The 18,741-nt window shown below is 37.8% G+C and overlaps 3 protein-coding genes across 5 annotated transcripts in view; 2 read left to right on the top strand and 1 right to left on the bottom strand.

Moving 5' to 3' along the window:
• Positions 1 to 12: 12 nt before the first annotated feature.
• btf3 (basic transcription factor 3) lies at positions 13 to 14,465 on the top strand. 3 transcript variants are annotated; one of them, XM_079608471.1, is made up of 6 exons: positions 13 to 205; positions 4,970 to 5,038; positions 5,152 to 5,265; positions 5,368 to 5,569; positions 11,029 to 11,085; positions 14,092 to 14,465. In XM_079608471.1, the coding sequence occupies exons 1-6, from the start codon at positions 203 to 205 to the stop codon at positions 14,136 to 14,138; spliced, it is 492 nt and encodes a 163-aa protein (XP_079464597.1). In that variant the 5' UTR covers positions 13 to 202; the 3' UTR covers positions 14,139 to 14,465. The 3 variants fall into 3 exon arrangements, with proteins under 3 accessions (XP_079464597.1, XP_079464596.1, XP_079464595.1); XM_079608470.1 differs by lacking the exon at positions 13 to 205 and adding an exon at positions 3,894 to 4,190; XM_079608469.1 differs by lacking the exon at positions 13 to 205 and adding an exon at positions 4,123 to 4,253.
• On the bottom strand, positions 14,463 to 18,738 carry ankra2 (ankyrin repeat, family A (RFXANK-like), 2). The gene is made up of 9 exons (XM_079608467.1): positions 18,659 to 18,738; positions 17,660 to 18,048; positions 17,404 to 17,562; positions 17,027 to 17,092; positions 16,379 to 16,476; positions 15,919 to 16,044; positions 15,604 to 15,670; positions 15,417 to 15,497; positions 14,463 to 15,254 (listed from the first exon to the last, which is right to left on the bottom strand). Exons 2-9 carry the CDS (start codon positions 17,910 to 17,912, stop codon positions 15,199 to 15,201), a joined length of 906 nt encoding a protein of 301 aa, XP_079464593.1. The 5' UTR covers positions 17,913 to 18,048; positions 18,659 to 18,738; the 3' UTR covers positions 14,463 to 15,198.
• arhgef28a (Rho guanine nucleotide exchange factor (GEF) 28a) overlaps positions 16,422 to 18,741 on the top strand; it is an 87,116-nt gene continuing 84,796 nt past the window's right edge. Inside the window, exon 1 of the mRNA XM_079608452.1 lies at positions 16,422 to 16,499. The gene's annotated coding sequence lies outside the window, so the exon portion shown is untranslated. The remainder of the gene's footprint in view (positions 16,500 to 18,741) is intronic.

The raw sequence follows: 18,741 nt of genomic DNA, 5'->3' as shown, positions 1-18,741 counted from the left end.
GACAACAAAGCGTCACCGCTGCTATTGAAGAGATAAAAAAAAATATCAGTCTTTGAAAATATTCTAAAGAACGGTGAGGTTCTATCTTTAGCGGTCATCGCCGCCGCTTAATCCACTGGTTTGGTGGGATATTCCTGGTTCTTCTTTTATAGCCTATAATGACTCGAAGATGTAAGAAGCTCAGCGAACTAAGCACATCTTTATGGTAGGACCCTCCCTGCTATTGTTATATTTCTTATAATAGCCTATATAGGATGAAACCATAATAATACGCGTGTTCACTATGTCTGTTCAGGTGCTGAGCATGACGTTTAATGTGCACATAATGGAATTGTAGATGATTTTCAGAAATGCTTTAAAACATCCACTCGGTTCCATGTCTGCCTCACTACGCATCGCAGTTTGCGTGACACGGGAGTGCACTAGATCATCCGCGAGCCACTGGTAATGGAAAAAAGTCAGCTGTTAACTCGCATCAGTCACGCGGATCACGAAAGAGCATTCTAGCTCGCGAAAAAGCAGGGCACATGCGCATGTGCCCTATCCCGGGAGGCCAACATTGTCAAATTCATAATTAATTTTAGCAATTGGTCTGGCAAGAGTCATTTTTAAAATGTTAAAGAAGTAGGATATTTGTGAGTAAATGCTACTGGCATATTGGACGCTTCTGTCATGATTTTACATATAAGGGGAAAGAAAATAAGAACAAAAAAAAATCCTGTGTGTAGCCTATCATTTGTGACAAAGTGCTTCCATAATAATATGCGTCCAACGAAAGCAGGCCTTAATCGAAACAATAGTTCAGTAGTACAATTAAAGCCTTAAAAAGTCCGAAACTGTTAATGCTGCTTGAAAATACAAAACCAAAAGTAGACTAGGCCTACATGCACGGCTCATCATAATTAGCCTATAGCCATAACCAGGATTAAAAATCAATTATTAAATAAAGGATTTTTTTTATGAATGAATGAATGAGGCTTTTTATTTAGCGCTTTCATATGTTCATTTTTGTATTTAAAAAAATTCAGCTGTGTGTTATTTTCCCTTTAAAGGGGAGTGTCTGTCTTTTTGTTTTCTTGTTTTTACACAGTGAGCCTATAGCCTAAAGTTATATTAGCTAGCCTACTAGCTGAATATTAAATAAGGACTATCAAGTGTTTGTTGCATGGTTAAGAAAGCACTTACAAACCCTGCATTAAAATATTTAAAGGCGTAATGTTGTCATTCATTTTTTATTTGTTTGTTTGAATAAACAATTATCAAATATAATAAACCTAGCCTATTCACGTCGTACTCGTATCATATTGTTATTATTATTATTGTTAATATTATTATTAATATTACTGTAATTACCCAATAATATTAGGCCTAATAACAACTATACAATTATTTACTAATAATTTAAAAAATAAAAAATAAATTCAGTCAAATAGCTCGCTTTAACATTTTCAAAGAAAAAAAGGAAAAGAAAGAAAGAAAAAAATAGAAAAATGTATATAAAGTTGGCTACTAAAACAACTTGTGGTTAGGAGTGATGAAAACACTTGTCCAAAAGACACACACCGCTGACCCATAGAAACTCGTGTCCCCGACATAAAAAAGGTATTTTCAAACTCCTCAAAATGAATTATCTTTTCCTTCTTTATTACAGTTTCATGTTGGTTCTGGAGGATGCAGTGGGTATAAGGGGTATTTTTGTATGATTGCAAAAACATCTGGTCCGGTTTGATGGCCGTTTTATGGTAACTCGTGTGGTCAGGCTTGTGTATTAACATATATTTACTTCAGCCAGCAGTTATTAAGGGCTGTGAGAGTGCCATCTCGCGGCAGTTCAGATCAGACTGTATATTAACCCTTCTGTCCGTCTACCAGGTTTATCTCAATTTTAGCTAAGCCTTTCTGTTTTGGTTCCACGGGATTATTATTTTACAAAAACTTTAAAAAATATATATTCTGTTATTTTGCAAGCAAGTAGCCTATTAGGCTAACCTATGAATTGATGGAAATTAATTAGAAATTAATAAAAAAATAATTTCAGGTTAATTCGTTTCATAACTCCGTAATATTTGTATATTAATATTTAAACATTCAGTATTAAAAACATTTTCATAATCAAAACTTTAATTCAGTCGTTAATAATTTTAACTTAATCTTTAGGCTAATTAAGTCTTTTTAGATCAGTCTTTAAATAGCGCTGGTCCATTTTTTACTTGGTAGGCTATTTTTTGCTATTTAACTTGTGGAAAAAAGGTAGGCTGTAGGTATAATCATAGCCTAGCTAATATATTTAATTCACACAGTTAGCTTGCTGCAAAATCAGGAGGAATTAAAGTTAAAATGCAAGCATACGCTGCTTAAACAGTTTAGTGAAACCAAAACGAAATTGACTTTGATAACTCTGATATGCTGTTTTGTTTACATCAGAAACAATTTAGGCAGTTTCCTAAATTTTAACTACCAATAGCTGCTTCATCGGCACGATTTAAAAGAAGCACACTTAACTTCTGAAGATTGGTCAGAAAGCGTGCTGTGCGACAAAATAAACGTCAGCAGGACAATATTATAGCCTTTTAATAAAAAATAATTGTACAAATTAACTTGATTTGAAAAATAAATCTAGGCTAGTTCTTTAAATGGGTAGAGGATAGTCATTATTTAAAAATGAACACTTACTGGTTAGATATAGGCTATAGGCCTATTTATTTGGGAAGACGGTAAGTAGATCATCGGGACATCACAATAACTGGCAGTGATGTTCCTATTGGCTGTGGCTTAATTATTCTGCGCGTGCGAGTGAATGAAATCGAGTTTTGAGAACCGGGGCGCCATGAGACGGGTCAGGGCTTGTGTGTGTGGTTAAACCACATCTAAAGTGTTTCTAAAGTCCCGCAGGGGTGACGCTTTCCGTGCCACAGGGTAGGCTGCCATGAAAGCACTTCCCTGCCATGGCTGCTCTGGGTGACAAGTCCCATGAATGCACTAATCAGAATTGTACCTAAAACATCAGCAAAGAGATTCGCAGATGCTCTACAATTAATTTCACATGCACGGCATAAAACATGTTTATTGTTATAACGTGTGTGCGTATGTGTGCATTTCAGAAGTGCTTGAAAAATTCAGCTGCAAGAAGTTCTACTAAATGACACCGGTTATACCAATCACATTGCAGTCTTTTTCCTGTTGCGTGTTCTAATATTTCGAGACGCCTAAAATTGGAAAATAATTTTTGGAAAAAAATATTTTGAAATAGGCTATTCCGCTGCACGGTGGGACGCTATAGCCTACTTTTACAGTTTATTATTTTCTGGAAGGAAAAAATATTTTTTTCTGGAAATTTCGATTATAGCCTACATTGGCAGGATATCAAAAATGGTGCGATGGCTAAAAAAGTTTAAAGGGGACATCGGATACATTTTTTTTTTGTTGTTTTTTTGTTTTTTTTTGCATTTAGTCAGGTTACTGGCTCAGTGATTCTAGCTCGTATAAACGAACACTCGTAATTTATTATCTGAGGATTTCTGACATGGGCAAATGCAGACTTCAGAATTTTGTGATTATTTATTCTGATATAAATTTACATTTTCATAGGCATTTCTACATTTCTTTATTCAACTCTTTTTCATATTTTTTAAATCATTGTTTGTTATATGCAGCAGAATACAAAATTTTTGTGTAGGCTAAATATTGTTTCATAGCTGTAAATAGGCTACACTTTAATAGGCCTATGGTTTCCTTAGTAGCCTAGTCTTACAATTTTAAATAGGCTATAGCCTACTAACAGATGTTATTAATGGTTATAAAAATGCATATTGATTTGAGATTGTATATGGATCTGAGACAAAGTCATCATATATAACTCAACAAAGTTATTAAACATGCAGCCCACCATACTTGAGGGCAGGACTTCAATAACAAGTGTTCAAGTAAAGAACAGATTGGGACGACATAATATCTCGTCGATATTGTGTAATTTAATTTAAACTCACTTTTATCTTATAACATTACACCAATATCGCACAAAAGAGCCCCGGCAATGCTGGCCGATTCTATTCTTGGCCCCGAGTTGTGCAGGGTAGGCAGGCTGGTTTCTGGATCCAGCCCACTGCGTCGCATTTCAGCCCTGTCGTCACTTCCGTCTTCCTCTCTCGCTTCCATCTTGCTCTCCGCGTGTGTTTGCTGCTAGCGTGCAGGTCAGTGAGGAGCTCTAAAATACTCTATTTCCTGCACAACCACTCCTGGTTCCGAGGCTCAAGGTAAATAAGTACCTTATTTGCCAAAAGCGGCTGCTGTTTTGTAAGAATCACCCACGGAAAGATGGCTAAATTGGTTCGGGTGAGACTCGGCCCTGCCGGGAGAGACCCGGGCCTGAGAGCGCGTGAAGATAGCACTGTTGCAAGCGCACTGCAAACTAACTCAACGAGTCTTCGCACGCGACAGATTGATCTAATGCGTTTTGCATTTATATTTACAGACATAATGCTAATAGTGTTTTTTATTTACGATTTTTCCTTCATCGTTTTCGTGTAAAACAAATTGGCTAACGTTTTTCTTTGTGGACTAATAACATCTGTTTTTATCAGAGTTAATAAAACTCTGTTGAAAACTTTGAAGAGTTGCATAGCAGTGTCGGTCTTGGAGTGTTATTTTGCGTTGTGAAAACCGCCTGACTTTTGCTACTTTAGTTAAGCGGTCGCTCTTTCTTCAACAGGCCTGACAGCAAGCTCTGATATTTTGCACTTTACTGGCCGCTGCTCCTACAATAAAAGTCGTTTTCTGATTTAAGTGTTTGAAAATGAGCAAAGACTTAATTTAGTCGTTTTATGAATGGCTGTGCATGTGTGTTGAAGTTTTGCAGGCTAAACATAAGTGTGTCCGCTGCATTTGTCATTCAGACCGCACCCCGACACACATTTGTGTTGCAACTTCATTCCGTTCTCCACACTATCATTGACATCCTTCTGTCTTACAGATGAAAGAAACGATAATGAACCAGGAGAAATTAGCCAAGTTGCAGGCACAAGTCCGCATCGGTGGAAAGGTAAGTGCTGATAACAAAAACAAACATTAAAACCTTGGTAATGTATATGTACTTTAAATATCAGGCCAAATAAGAGTAGTTCCTCATATATTGATTCCGTTTTGCTTTGACAGGGCACCGCTCGCAGAAAGAAGAAGGTGGTCCACAGAACGGCTACTGCCGATGACAAGAAGCTCCAGTTCTCCCTGAAGAAATTGGGAGTAAATAACATCTCTGGCATTGAGGAGGTAAGGATTGGCTCAGCTAAATACAAGTCTACATTTACGAATGAAATCTTTCTATGTACAAAAATACTTTGGTCTTTAAATTGTCATGCTGTTGCTTTGCAGGTGAACATGTTTACAAACCAAGGCACGGTGATCCACTTCAACAATCCCAAAGTGCAGGCCTCACTGGCAGCCAATACCTTCACCATCACAGGCCACGCCGAGACCAAGCAGCTGACAGAGATGCTGCCCTCTATCCTCAACCAGTTGGGCGCTGACAGCCTTACCAGTCTGCGCAGACTTGCAGAGGCCCTGCCCAAACAAGGTGTGTTCTGTTCTCAAAATGGGTCAGATCGCACGAGTCAGACAGAGGCAGTGTCACATTTCTTTGTTCCTTTCATTTTATGCAGATAGCAGCATAGTGAACCACTAACTAAACCCACAAAGTAGTGTGTTGCAAACAGGTGTAAGTGTATTTTTGGGGGAGGGGTGTGTCGTTGCTGCTGGACTGTTCCTAGAGAGTATACTTTTAGTTTGTTATTTAGGCATAGACTGACTTGAGTGTCTCAAGCAGGAATACCAAAAATTGTCAGCTGAACCCATTTTACCTATTTATTTGAAGTACCCCTAAAGATTTTACAGTTCAATTTAACAGGGTCACATTAGTTCTTTGATGATGGTTAAAGGGATAGTTCACCTAAAAATGAAAGAATGGTCATGTACTCGCCCTCATGTCATTGCAAATCTGTAAGAAGAGACTTCGTCGTTCTTCGAAACAAAGACATTTTAAGGAAATCTGACAGATTTTCCTCCATTGACATTTCACGCAACTACATGGCCGTGGGAACTAGGGGTGCTGAGGGTGCTGCAGCACCCCCTGACGACAGCTGTTTCACTACATTGGCATTTAAAGGGGTCATGACATGGGTTTTTTTATTTTATTATTATGTTCCCTTAGGTGCAATTATAGTATTACTATAGTTTTTTCACAAATTTTTTAAAATGTAGTGATTTATGACCTTTTCCCACCCTGTTTCTCATCCTCTGATTCAAACAGTCTGTTTTGGGGGTGTTTCCCCTTTAAGAGTTCAGTGTTAACGCCCACTGTTATGATTGGCTAACGTCAGTGCCTTTGCATCAATTATTAACGCCCCCAGCCAGAATATTTGCGGATTCGGCGTATTTAAAAAGTAGTTTAAAGTTTTAAATACATTACTTACAGTTTGCGTCGTCGTTGTTGAGCCCAGAATAGTCGGCACGGACTTATCTTTGAGCAACAGTTTTCTGGCAAAGGCAGCATCATTTTGGGATTTGTTCTCAAAACAGTCATCCTTCAAATGTATAGAACAAACGCTTAAACTAACACTGCCGTGACTGAGACGTCCACCAAAAATAAAGTGCATCCATTTTTCCCTGACGACTGGATCTTTTGCAGCGTATTCAAAGATGTTGTTTGTCCACAGCCAAGAACAGCACATCTGCGTGGCATCGTAATTTCCCTGTACACAGACCCACTCGCTGTCCGTCGACTGAACACTTGTGAGGCGGGCAGCGCGCGGGCGCGACAACGATACGAAATGAGCGTAGTTGCCTTGCGCTTTAAGCGTCGTTGTCTTCTGCTGGAGGCGGTCATTATGCAAACGCTGGTACGTCACTTCGTACCGTGACGTCACTTCTTACCATGGATTCAGAACGAGCTGTATTTAGAGCTTGATTAAATAAATGATTCGTTTATAATGGGGAGGACGTCTTAAGCTATGAAACTTGCAGGACGTTTTAATGGTACAAAGACCTCTTATATACCAAAAGATCAAGGCAAATTTGGTTTCTCATGTCATGACCCCTTTAAAGGATTATTCCGGTATTTAACACCTTGAGTCTATATTGTAGTTTGTTTTGGATGAACAAGAGTGGTGGACATCATTTTTTTACAATGGTTCCTCTCTCGAGTTTTTGACTATATAGAATTGGCCATGGACCCATTTAACATTGGAGTCAATGGGCATGTCTGAAAATGTCATTAAAACAACCTTTAACATTAGTTTTCAAAACTGTGCAACTCACCGAGTGATTAGTGATGTCAGTTGATGTTCCAGAAACAAAAAGTGTTGCGAAATACAGTTTCTGTCGTGTTTTATTCGTCATTTTGTAAAATCCCATTGAATTCTGTTGAAGGACTGAGTGCTCGTTAATATAAATGCGCTACCGGACACGGAAAGGGGGCTGTTTACATTCGGTCGATGTAGTCTTTTTGCTCGCTTCCGTTTCTCATAAGGCTAGCGAGCAGAGCAACTGTGCTCCGGGAGAGTAAGCGAAATAAACAAACAAAACCTTCATTAATTGTTACTTGTAATATGAAGTTGAACTCGACTGTGACCGTGAGTGTCCCGCGAGAGTCCCGCGAGACATAAACATCAGTTATCGCCATCAAGTGGTCGGGAGTGTGCTAACGCTTCAGATTCAAATATTGAGCGGAAGTTACACAGTTGTGAAGTGTCTGAAAAAATAGTTCCACTATAGAAAAATAAACGGATTGGAATCATATATTGCGACGATATATTGTTTATAATCATCAACGAACACCACTAACCACTCGGTGAGTTTAACAGTTTTGTAAACGAACATTATTGGCTGTTTTAATGACATTTTCGGACATGCCCATTGACTCCAATGTTAAATGGGTCCATGGCCAATTCTATTATAGTCAAAAACTCGAGAGAGGAACCATTGTCAAAAAAATGTTGTCCACCACTCTTGTTCATCCAAAACAAACTACAATATAGACTCAAGGTGTTAAATACCGGAATTATCCTTTAAGATGACATGACTTTAAATAACTTTTTGTTTTTCAACATGTTTTTTAAGAACATTCTACCTTTATTAAATTACTCTAAAGATTATTTCGTTTTTATATGTTGTCGAATATGTTTTTATGACCCTAAAAGAAATTAATATATCAAAAGGCAAAAGCTGATCTCGCATGGAGTAAAGTGACACTGGTTTAGGACCAGCATCTCAGAACTCATTTGACATTCATTTAATGCATGTGCACTCAGACGTCGGTGAAAAAATTAAATATAGATGTCTTGATTAAAGCATTCTTTGGTATTAGGAGAACGTTTTTTTCCATTCCACTCTGCTACTTTTCCATTGTTTTTCAGTGTGAACGCACTAGTCGTGTTTAACTGTTGCGCTCGCGTCTCGCGCATGACACAGCGTTCTCAAAACGCAGCACTCAAGTTAAAATAAGTTAAACTAAAACGCACCTCCCTCGAGACCTTGCGTTTTTCCCCTTCCACTGCCTGCGTATGGCGTCTTGCGTTTTCGCTTTGAAAGATTATGCATTCTGTGTGAACAGGCACTAACTCCTGAGCGTGTATCATAAGGTAGCAGTGTTTCCTCTAGGATTTTTTCCAGCTGTGGTGGCAGGCCCATTTCCCCAGGGGGAGGGGGCGTCGCCCATGCGTGATATTCCCACGGGCCACGCCCCCTTGCCCCAGGTGTTTAAACCTCCCCTAAGTATTATAATTAGGGATGGGTATCGATTCAGATGTTCCAATTCGATTTAAATTCGCAAGCTCTCAATTCGATTCAATTTCGATTCTCGATTCCACTCAATGAATATACTGTAGATTTAACACAAAACCTATATTTATAAAAAAGAACAGTGAACATAAGTTTACGAGTGGTTAATTAATAAAAAGAAATTAAGAGCCAGTATATTAAACTCTTATTATTTTAGGGTACACTTGGGTACATTAAAACAGCATATATCAAATGCATACAATGAATAGACAGGATTTTGATGCAAGATGAAAAATTGATTATTGAAAAAGTCAGAACAGTCTCATGCCTTGATCAAACAGGATCAGGTTATTTTATGTTTAAGATAAAACAAACACAAAATCTCACTGCATTAGAATAACATGGAGGCTGCAAGCCTATGAAGTGTAGGAAAACTAATACTGGCTTTTGGGTGATATATAAATAAATATGGGGGGAAAAAATCGATTCATAGCCTTTAAGAATCGATATTGAATTAACCACAATTTAAAAAACGATTAATCGAAAAATAGTTTTTCTAGTTATATGAAGGTTCCAATTTACAGCGGCAATGCGATTATGCGCATCCCGTGCGCCGAATGATGCACTTGAAGCAACTCGAAGTCACAGCGTGCAGCGCGTCGCATTGAAAAGTGTTAGTACACAGACAACACACGAAATACTGTTTCACAACTACCAGTCTCTTGACTGGCACACTTTATTTAAAAGCACAAAGCGAAGAGATATTTGATGCTTACTGTATTATATCTATGCAACAGTTTATTTAGCCTTTTCTTTTAACAGTTTTACATTTCAGTTACAGTGCGCATGAAGAACAATTCGAATTCAGAGTGCTCAGTGCTGTAATCTAACAGAACTAACGCAATAAACTCCAGTAACAGTAATATAAAGTAATTTTATGCAAACCATAGACCTTTATCTACAAATAAAGTATAATAATGTGAACATTGATCTTGGAGAGTGTCATCGTGTTACTCGTAACCGAAGGTGACGCGATGTTTGAGTTCTGAATGGAGAATGACTGAGGAGAGATGAGTTTTCATTAACTTTAACTTAACGACTTCAATATTATTTTTTACCTCACATTATGCTATCGAATGACTTTAGAAGTCTTGGAATATAGTGCACGAAAACTTTATGGTGCTTTACAATGTTTTTTATGCCTTTAGTGGGGCTTAACAATAACACAATAGTATGCACAATATCGGACGGACCTCACTGAGAAGCTGCAGCCGTGGCGGGAGGATTTTTGGTGTGGCGGCCCACCACGGCTGAATGAATGTAGCGGAAACACTGGGTAGGATGCAGATTTTTGTGCTGTTTTAAAAATTTATCATGAGTTCTGAGTATTCTCATAACTCTGTCCTCATTCATTTGTATGGTCATCTTTTTGTTTGGGCTTTTTAATATTAGTATTTTGTTTAAAACACCCTACCAGCACCACGCCGCAATATCAAGCCCCGCCCCCAGCACCCCCCTGATAAAATATGTTCCCGTGGCTATGCGCAACTACAAATTTGATGCTTCAAAAAGTTCATTAAGAGATTGTAAAACTAATCCTTATGAATTGAGTGGTTCTGTCTAAATTTTCTGAAGAGACTTGATCGCTTCATATGGTGCATAGATTGAATTTAGGCCTTTTATTCTCATAAACATTGATCAGTGAACATAAACAGAAGCTCAACAGTATTTGCTTCACGTGCGAGAACCAACCGAGAATTAAATGCGAGAATTGAGCATGCTTGAGCTTCCGTTTACTTTAACTTATGTGTGCATTAAAGAACTTTTATATGTGAATAAAAGCCTAAATTCAATCTGTTCATCACATAAAGCAATTTGATGCCTCAAAGTGGTAGTTGAGTAGCTGTCGATGGAGAGAAAAATCTCTCAGATTTCATTAAAATATCTTCATCTGTGCTTTGAAGATGAACAAAAGTCTTACGAGTTGGGAATGACACGAGGGCAAGTGATGACAGAGTTTTCGTTTTTGGGTCAAATCCTTTGACAAATCACCATTTAATGGTCAAATCACTTGCATATTTTTTTTCTTAAACCCCAGTTTGGAAAACCTTGGTCTAAAGGAAGACGAATACATACTTATTGTCTCATATAGCCATGCTATTATGGAAATAACTCGTTTGACATTATCATAATCAATGACTGTAAATGCTCCAATATCCAACTAACAGTGTATTGTTTAAAATGGTGAATTTTTTCCAGCTGGTGATGGAAAGGCACCGGTAGCTGGTGGAGAGGAAGATGATGACGAAGTTCCAGGTCAGTATGTTGCTCTGAAACTTCCCCCCCTCCCTAATCCGCTTTAACCATATCGTAAGTTTCAACACGCATTAACCATATATATATATATATATATATATATATTAGGGGTGGAGCCGAACCCGAATACGGTATTCGGAAAGGCACAAATAACGTGTTTTTTACAAATACTTATTTTGAACAAATACTTTAAAAAATATTTGTATTCGGGAACAAAAAAAACTTTATATCAAAAAGCTGTGTTCCCTTATGAGACCGCAGAGCGTGCATGCCCGGATGAGTGAGAGAGTGACGGACACAGGCTGCTCCACACAGCAACAGAGAGCGCTCGGCTGAGCGAAAAAACTCTTAACTCCATCACTATTTTTGTTGAATAGATTTCTGTACCTTAACTGGGTTCCTGAGGCAGTTTATAACTTTCGGGAAGCGGAGTTTGATCGGGAGATTATTCCATTGCGCTGCATTATTGACGTCTGCAGTCGGGCGCTCTCATGTTTGCTCTGTTTACGTAACGTCAGCTGTTTAGCGCGGTAATTGACAGAGTAACGTTAACGTTCGGTTAAAAAGTTAAAAAATGCTTGTGTATTTGTGTCGAATTGTATGCACATGTGGGAGTTATATGGTACGTTTAAGTTACTCTGTCTTTTGCAGACAGCAAGGTGTAGGCTGTATGCTTCATAATGTTCACAATGGTATTTTATAGTTGTTGGTTTAACCACGGATGAGGTAATGGCTGTTATGTTATTTTCTTTTCAATGACGTTGTTTCATTGCTGGATTTATGGAAAACCAATGTTGCATAATTATTATAATGGATATAATTAAAGAATACTTACACTAACGTAAATTAGAAGGGTAACGCAAAAAAAAAAAATTTTTACGCCTATTTTGAATTTTATCCGAATACAAATACAAATACAAATACTTTTCCCCCCTCAACAAATACAAATACAGATACAAATAGCGGCTGCTTTGCACACCCCTAATATATATATATAATTTTTTTATTTTTTTATTTTTTTTTATTATTCCTTGTGTATTTTAAATGCCTCCTTGCTTGAGCTTCACAATCATTACCATATGGGTTTCTGTGCGTGTGGTAATGTAAGCATAGCACGCTTGCTTACGTTAGGGCAGCATAGTTGCTTGTGTTGTGGAAATGTCCAAAAAAGGAGGGTTTCAGCAGGTTGTCTAGGCTGTTACATTGTCAACATATACAAGTGTTTAAAATCTCCTATTGTTTATGAGCACTGAAAGCTCGGTTTGCTTTTCTTTTTAAAGAGACGGGGGCAAACACATACGGTTGCCATTACAATTCCCCAGTTTTCCTTCCTGAGCAAACTCCAGTTAGTAACTCAAGTCTTGCACATGTACAGTATGATTACATCTCCGACACTGCAAAATTAGCTCACCCGTGCGATGACAAAAAGGGTTAACAGCTTGTGCCATTGTGCCCATTACTGAGATTCAACCTTTTCTGTCCCCTCTGAAAACAAAGTCCAGCCTTCTGTTAGTGATTCCCTCTCTGATGCCCTGGAGCAGAAAAGTTGATATTCCATTTATCAGATTTCATCTCCTAAAAGGCAACCTGCTTTGATCCTCTGCGGTTTCATTTTTACAGCTGTGGACTTTTCAGTCTCCCAGTGCTCGTTTATGTTCTCTGTGGAAATCACTTGCACACGCGGGCTCACTCAAGTGAAAGAAAAGCACAGAAATTGCTCTTTCAGATCATGTTTATAAACTCAGACAGCGTTTCATAAAGATGAGATTTTAGGGTACGTTTAGATGACAACGATGTACAAAAAATAGAAAGTTTTTCCTTTGCCTTTTTTTGTAAAAAACGTTTAAAATAGCTGTATATGCATTCCAGGCCGGTAGTTCGCGAAGTCACTTTGTAAAGAAAACCCATGCACCTATAGACTGAACACATTATACGCATGCGCAAAACCCATTTTCACAAATTTGCATTTTTTAGTTTACACACAGACAATAACAGTATTACTTTCAAAAATTGCCAAATTCCACGAATGGCAAAAATGCAGAAGTTTTCAGTTTTTAGTTGAAAATTGTGTCGTGTAAACGACCCCTTGTTTAATCAGTCTCTCATTGATTAAATGTTTCTTCCTAAATCATGTATTTCCTACAAATGGTAAAGGGATAGTTCACCCAAAAATGAAAGTTCTGTCATTACTCACCCTCATGTTGTTCCAAACCTGTAAGACTTTCGTTCAAATGTGACCTTGGACCACGAAACCAGTCACATGGGTCAATCTCAATAATATAAGCTGAATAAATAAGCTTTCCATTGATGTATGGTTTGTTAGGATAGGACAATATTTGACCGATATACAACCATTTGAAAATCTGGAATCTGAGGGTGCAAAAAATCGAAACATTGAGAAAATCGCCTTTAAAGTTGTCCATTAATGTTCGCGATTGTGCTGCATTCACTCACAAAAATAAATGTTTTATATATTTACGGTATGAAATTTACTAAATATATTAATTGAACATGACATTTACTTAATATCCTAATGATTTTTGGAATAAAAGAAAAATCTATAATTTTGACCCATACAATGTATCGTTGGCTATTGCCACAAATATACCCGTGCGACTTGTGACTGGTTTTGGGATCCAGGGTCACAAATTAATATATTTTTGATAAAATCTTAGAGCTTTCTGTCCCTCTATAGTAGTGTTATCAAAAAGTACCAAGTTGGTACTGAAATTTTAAAAATGTGACTCTTTGAGCAGAAGATAAACACCCCTGATGTGCTCATTCGCTTACCAACTATGTCTGTGGTTGCTATAATGATCAGCACTTCAAAAACATGTTGAAAATCTACATCAATGACGCTCTTCACCGAGCGCTTACACAAATACACACTGGAGCATTGAAAATAATTTATTTTTGGGTGAACTAACCCTTTAAGTCTGTTACCCTTTTGAGTTGCCTACATGTAGACATATTGTTTTACTGAATCCACATTTTCTCTCTTTGCAGATCTTGTGGAGAATTTCGATGAGGCTTCAAAGAATGAGGCAAATTAACATCATGGGAAGGAAAGGCGTTTGAGATCTCTGGTCTCAGCGGAGACTTGTGGGACTTTTTTCCCCTATTCTTTTATAAATGTATTGCACCCCTGAATCTACTATATCTTTTTTGTGCACTGCTGTGGCCCTCATGTGTCCATGCTGAGAGTGTGAGATTGATTGAACCACACAAGTTCATGCATCGTTTTACTGGTATGTGTGTTTGCTTGTGCGGTCCAAGAGGCATCTTTGCCTCCACCTTCCCTGTTACTGAGGCTCACTCATTTGGAGCTTGTCTGAATCAACATCTGGAAATAAACATTTGCTATTGACAAAATTATTAAACACTGTTGTTGCGTTTAATTGGGGATGAGGACACTCCATGCTGTTAACAAACAATTATGATTCTTTAGGGATTAGTACAAAAAGCATTACAAAAACTCATGTTAGAAGCAGTGCATTTTTTCAATAATAGTTGTTTTTCAGACATCAATCAGATACATCCTTTTGTACAAGTAAAAGTTTTTACAGTTTTGTAGAACAAAATTTGCCATAAAAACAGGGCAATCCAAAGAGTAAACCTGAACACAAATATTCTGGGTTCAACAGCAAAACGACTTGTGACAGTTTAATTAGTAGTTGGACATCTCTCACTGAAAACTTGCTGTAAATCTGTTTTGCACCATGTTCTTTAGCACTCCATTGATTCTAAAGTACCTGATTAAGATTCTTCATTTTATGAACCATTCTTAATACCAGTCAAGTTTAATGTGAAACTGCTTCGTTTTGCATTAAATGCAAAATTTGAATGGCTTTTCAAGTACAAGATCATTGACCTAAAACACACATCACATTGACTAAACACAAACACATTGTATATATATATATATACTGTATAATATATTAAATTCAAAAGTCAATTTCTGATGTCAGCAATTGTCATGTGTTTATGGATCAGTACATTTGTATGTTTGTTCAATGGTGGATTCAAAAATGACAATTCACTTAATCATTTGGCAGATCTTGAACACTCGTAACATTCAAATATTCACTCCAATTTGTCTTGTACATGCCATGGTTATTCTTTGATACCTTGCAGAAGCTTCAGAAGATGAGCCTCCAAGACCTGTTGGACTGGGAAACATGAAGAATTACAATTACATGCATGTTGAGACCGTAAGACCAACACAAAAAATGTACAAGGTTAATGATCTCAGCTTCATCAAATATTCATATTTTAAGAAAGCTAAGCTTTATGGTATTATTTAACACTGATGGGAATCTTGTTAGTGTTACCATTTCTATGGCCCATCGCCACAGCCATGTCCATAGCGTTGAACCCAGAGTCCGACTCCATGGTTGGGTCAGCTCCACTCTCTGTTCAGTGATCAGAAGTCATATTCATTACACTACAGTTAGCCAAACCTTTGACAAAAACTAAACACTGGAATGCGTTTGAGTGAACTGAATTCAAAGCCTTTACCTAAGAGGATTTCCACACAGCGAACATGATTACCATGCACTGCATAGAGTATCGGAGCACCACCATTCTGAAAATGCATAAGCACTGCTTCAAATGCAAATAATTTTTTTGTTTAAACGTTTGTTCTGACTTCTAAACCTTACAGCAAGAAGTATATTCATACCATATAACAATACTAGGAAAAACTATTTGACTATTTATCTCTTACTATTTAACCCCCACCCAACAAACCCGTCAAATCCATCGACACATGATTTTCATTTACAGAACTTATTTTATTAGATGTCTTCAGGAATCAACAATGTGACCACTTACCCAATCATACTCATTGACGTCGACTCCACAGTCGATAAGCATTCTGACAATATCTGTGTACCCTTTACTGCAGGCCAATGACAGCGCACTCTCTCTCCCTTTGGCCAAGAGATGAGGATCTGCACCCTGAAAGCAAAGGATTGTGAGTATCTAAAGATTCAGCCATTAAATTTGACTTCTGCTTTGTGCTGCACTGACCTACTGAGGTCAAATTTTCTTTTAGCTAAAATTTCAAAAAAAATGACAGCAGGGTGAAAGTATAAAGAATAACAAAGCTTCCGGAAAAGTGACCCCCACGATCAAAGATGGCAGCATGCACTAGCCGAACATTTGCCTCGGACATGAATAGGAATGCTAACTGATTGCTTTGTGCAGGTATATTTGGACTATTTGATCTCAGTGACCAGTTAAAGATAACTTTGAACCGATGTAGTTAAAGTGTACAGTATTTTGCACTCACACTCTGTAACAGGAACTCCACCACAGCAATCTGTCCATGAGCTGCTGCCCACATCAGTGGGGTGAATCCTTCCTCATCCTGAAGGTTTATCACAGACTCTAATTTAAAGAGAAGGAAGAAGGTAAGTGTCAGCTCCTCATCACAATTTTAGACATAATTGACCTAAGAGATAATAATTACACCACTTTTCAAGTTTGGGGTCAGTATATATTTTAATTTATTAATACATTCAGCAAGGACACACTGAATTAAATAAACGTGACAGTAAAGACATTTATAATGTTGCAAAAGCTTTTCATCAAAAGAATCCTGGAAAAAAATATCACAGTTTCTATAAAAATATTAAGCAGCACAACTTTTTTCAACATTAATAATAAGCAATGTTCTGAAGGGTCATGTGACACTGAAGACTGGAGTAATGATGCTGAAAATTCAGCTTTGCCATCACAGGAATAAATTACCGGTACATTTTAAAATATATAAAAATAGAAACAATTGTTTAAATTTCACAATATTACTGCTTTACTTTATTTTTTATCTAAACGCAGTCTTGGTGCGCATAATAAACTTTCAAAAACATTTACAAACTTTAGAACAGTATTTAAGACCAAACTGCACTTTAGCTTCACATCGATTTTACAAACTTGCCTTGTTCTATTCGACTTGCAAGGAACACCATCTCTCCTTGTGCCGCCAACTGATGTATAGACAGTGCTAGAAAAGAGGGGGAAAAGGTGAACATGAAGTTATAGTCATGGTTTTAGTTTTAAAGAGTAGATCAGGGGTGTCCAATCCTAGTCCTGGAGGGCTAACGTCCTGCAGAGTTTTTCTCCATCTTGTCCCAATATACCTGCCTGGAAGGTTTTAGTAATCCTGAAGACTTTGATTGCCTCGGTTCAGGGGTGTTTATTGGGGTTGGAGATAAACTCTGCGGGACAGTGGAATTCCTGAAGCAGGATTGGACACCGGAGTAGATTGACAAATATCCGTGGATAGTTCTGCCAAATGAAATGAGAAGACTTTACAGTGCACAAGCAACGGTGTGGATGAGACCTCGTTCCCACGGTGTTTGTTGGTGAGTGTGGTGGACTGCTTAATGGGAGAGAAGTGTTTGGTGGTCGATGGCGTGTACACATGCCTAACCTGAATACCAGGTGACGGAGATGTTTGGATATTACACTCCGCTGTAGAGAGATAAACAGAAACAAGACATCTTAAAGACTTCCCTGACAATGATATTTATCAAAAAGGTGGCAATTTTCCTCCATTCATTTGCTTTACCTTTAAATAACACAGAGGCCACCTCCAGATCAGAGTTCACCTGGTCCTGGATGTTTTTACTGTCTTCCTCGTTCAGCGACTTCACGAAGCGTGAGCATACGTTCATGTCAAAGCGATTGGGTAATATAAACTTTATCCCCATGGCGTTCTGTGAGTTGGCATCCTCCACTGAGCCAATGCTAACTGATGGCTCGACCTTGATGCCCGTCACCTCTGGTAATGGGCACAATCCTTCCATCTCCTCCGATGCCATTGTCCACACAGGATCTGTTGATTCTGTTATATTCCAGAGAAGCTACAAATGATCTTGAGCTTGTTCCATAAATAGAATCAAAACCTTATGGTTGGGCGATGATGTCTGCCTCCCATACAGAATAAAGCTTTTGAACCTGGGATATTTAGATAGAGATATTTACATTAAAGGAAATATGTGTACGATCAACTGTAAGTTGTAATCACATTGTAAACGTAACTTCAAAGGCTACCGTGTTGGTGACATTTGTGCCACAGTTTGAGTCTGGACACAGCAATATTATAAACCCACAACGGATGAATCATCAAGGTTATTATGATGCCATTATAATAGCGGATTTCATTGTGGAATTTTAGCCATGCACGTTTGATCCTGGACAAAAATACATAATACATGCCGACAAATGAGCGTGCTAAATGTCAGTGTGAACAAGGTTAGCCAACCAGCTAACAACCTTTACATATTATACTCCGTTAACCAGTAAAGAGGAAGTGAAACATTTACTGTACAAATTCCTCTTAATTCCAGAGTGCATTTTATCAGTTAAAAAATACAGACGGAATACGAGAGCACACCGGGGTTAGTTCATTGTGCAGCATAGCTTGATTTCTAATGCAGGATTAACGGGCTAGGCTACTGTCTTATTATTTCAGTATTAAAATACAACGACTGTACACGTTCATGGAAGATTTAATCGCAAAAGTAACCCTTAGTTTATATTACATAATGTAATCATAAATACCTACCGAGTTTATTAATATCGTGTGTTTCGAAATGACGGGTTGTTCTTGAGGTTGATTGTAAATAAAGTTTTTTCAAAAGCCGAGAG

Source organism: Phoxinus phoxinus (genome assembly GCF_949152265.1).
Source record: "Phoxinus phoxinus genome assembly, chromosome: 3".
Taxonomy (NCBI): domain Eukaryota; kingdom Metazoa; phylum Chordata; class Actinopteri; order Cypriniformes; family Leuciscidae; genus Phoxinus; species Phoxinus phoxinus.
Note: the sequence above shows the minus strand (reverse complement) of the source record. Positions and strands in the feature narration are given on the sequence as shown.

What these genes read in the sequence shown, in the direction of transcription:
- ankra2 (XM_079608467.1), bottom strand. Translation starts at nt 17,912, where the DNA reads ATGGCATCGGAGGAGATGGAAGGATTGTGCCCATTACCAGAGGTGACG. An exon ending in GGCCTCTGTGTTATTTAAAG is followed by an intron (nt 17,563 to 17,659) that starts GTAAAGCAAATG and finishes ATCTCTCTACAG; the next exon opens with CGGAGTGTAATATCCAAACA. An exon ending in ACGTCAATGAGTATGATTGG is followed by an intron (nt 15,671 to 15,918) that starts GTAAGTGGTCAC and finishes ATGCATTTTCAG; the next exon opens with AATGGTGGTGCTCCGATACT.
- btf3 (XM_079608471.1), top strand. An exon ending in AAGTCCGCATCGGTGGAAAG is followed by an intron (nt 5,039 to 5,151) that starts GTAAGTGCTGAT and finishes TTGCTTTGACAG; the next exon opens with GGCACCGCTCGCAGAAAGAA. An exon ending in ACATCTCTGGCATTGAGGAG is followed by an intron (nt 5,266 to 5,367) that starts GTAAGGATTGGC and finishes GTTGCTTTGCAG; the next exon opens with GTGAACATGTTTACAAACCA.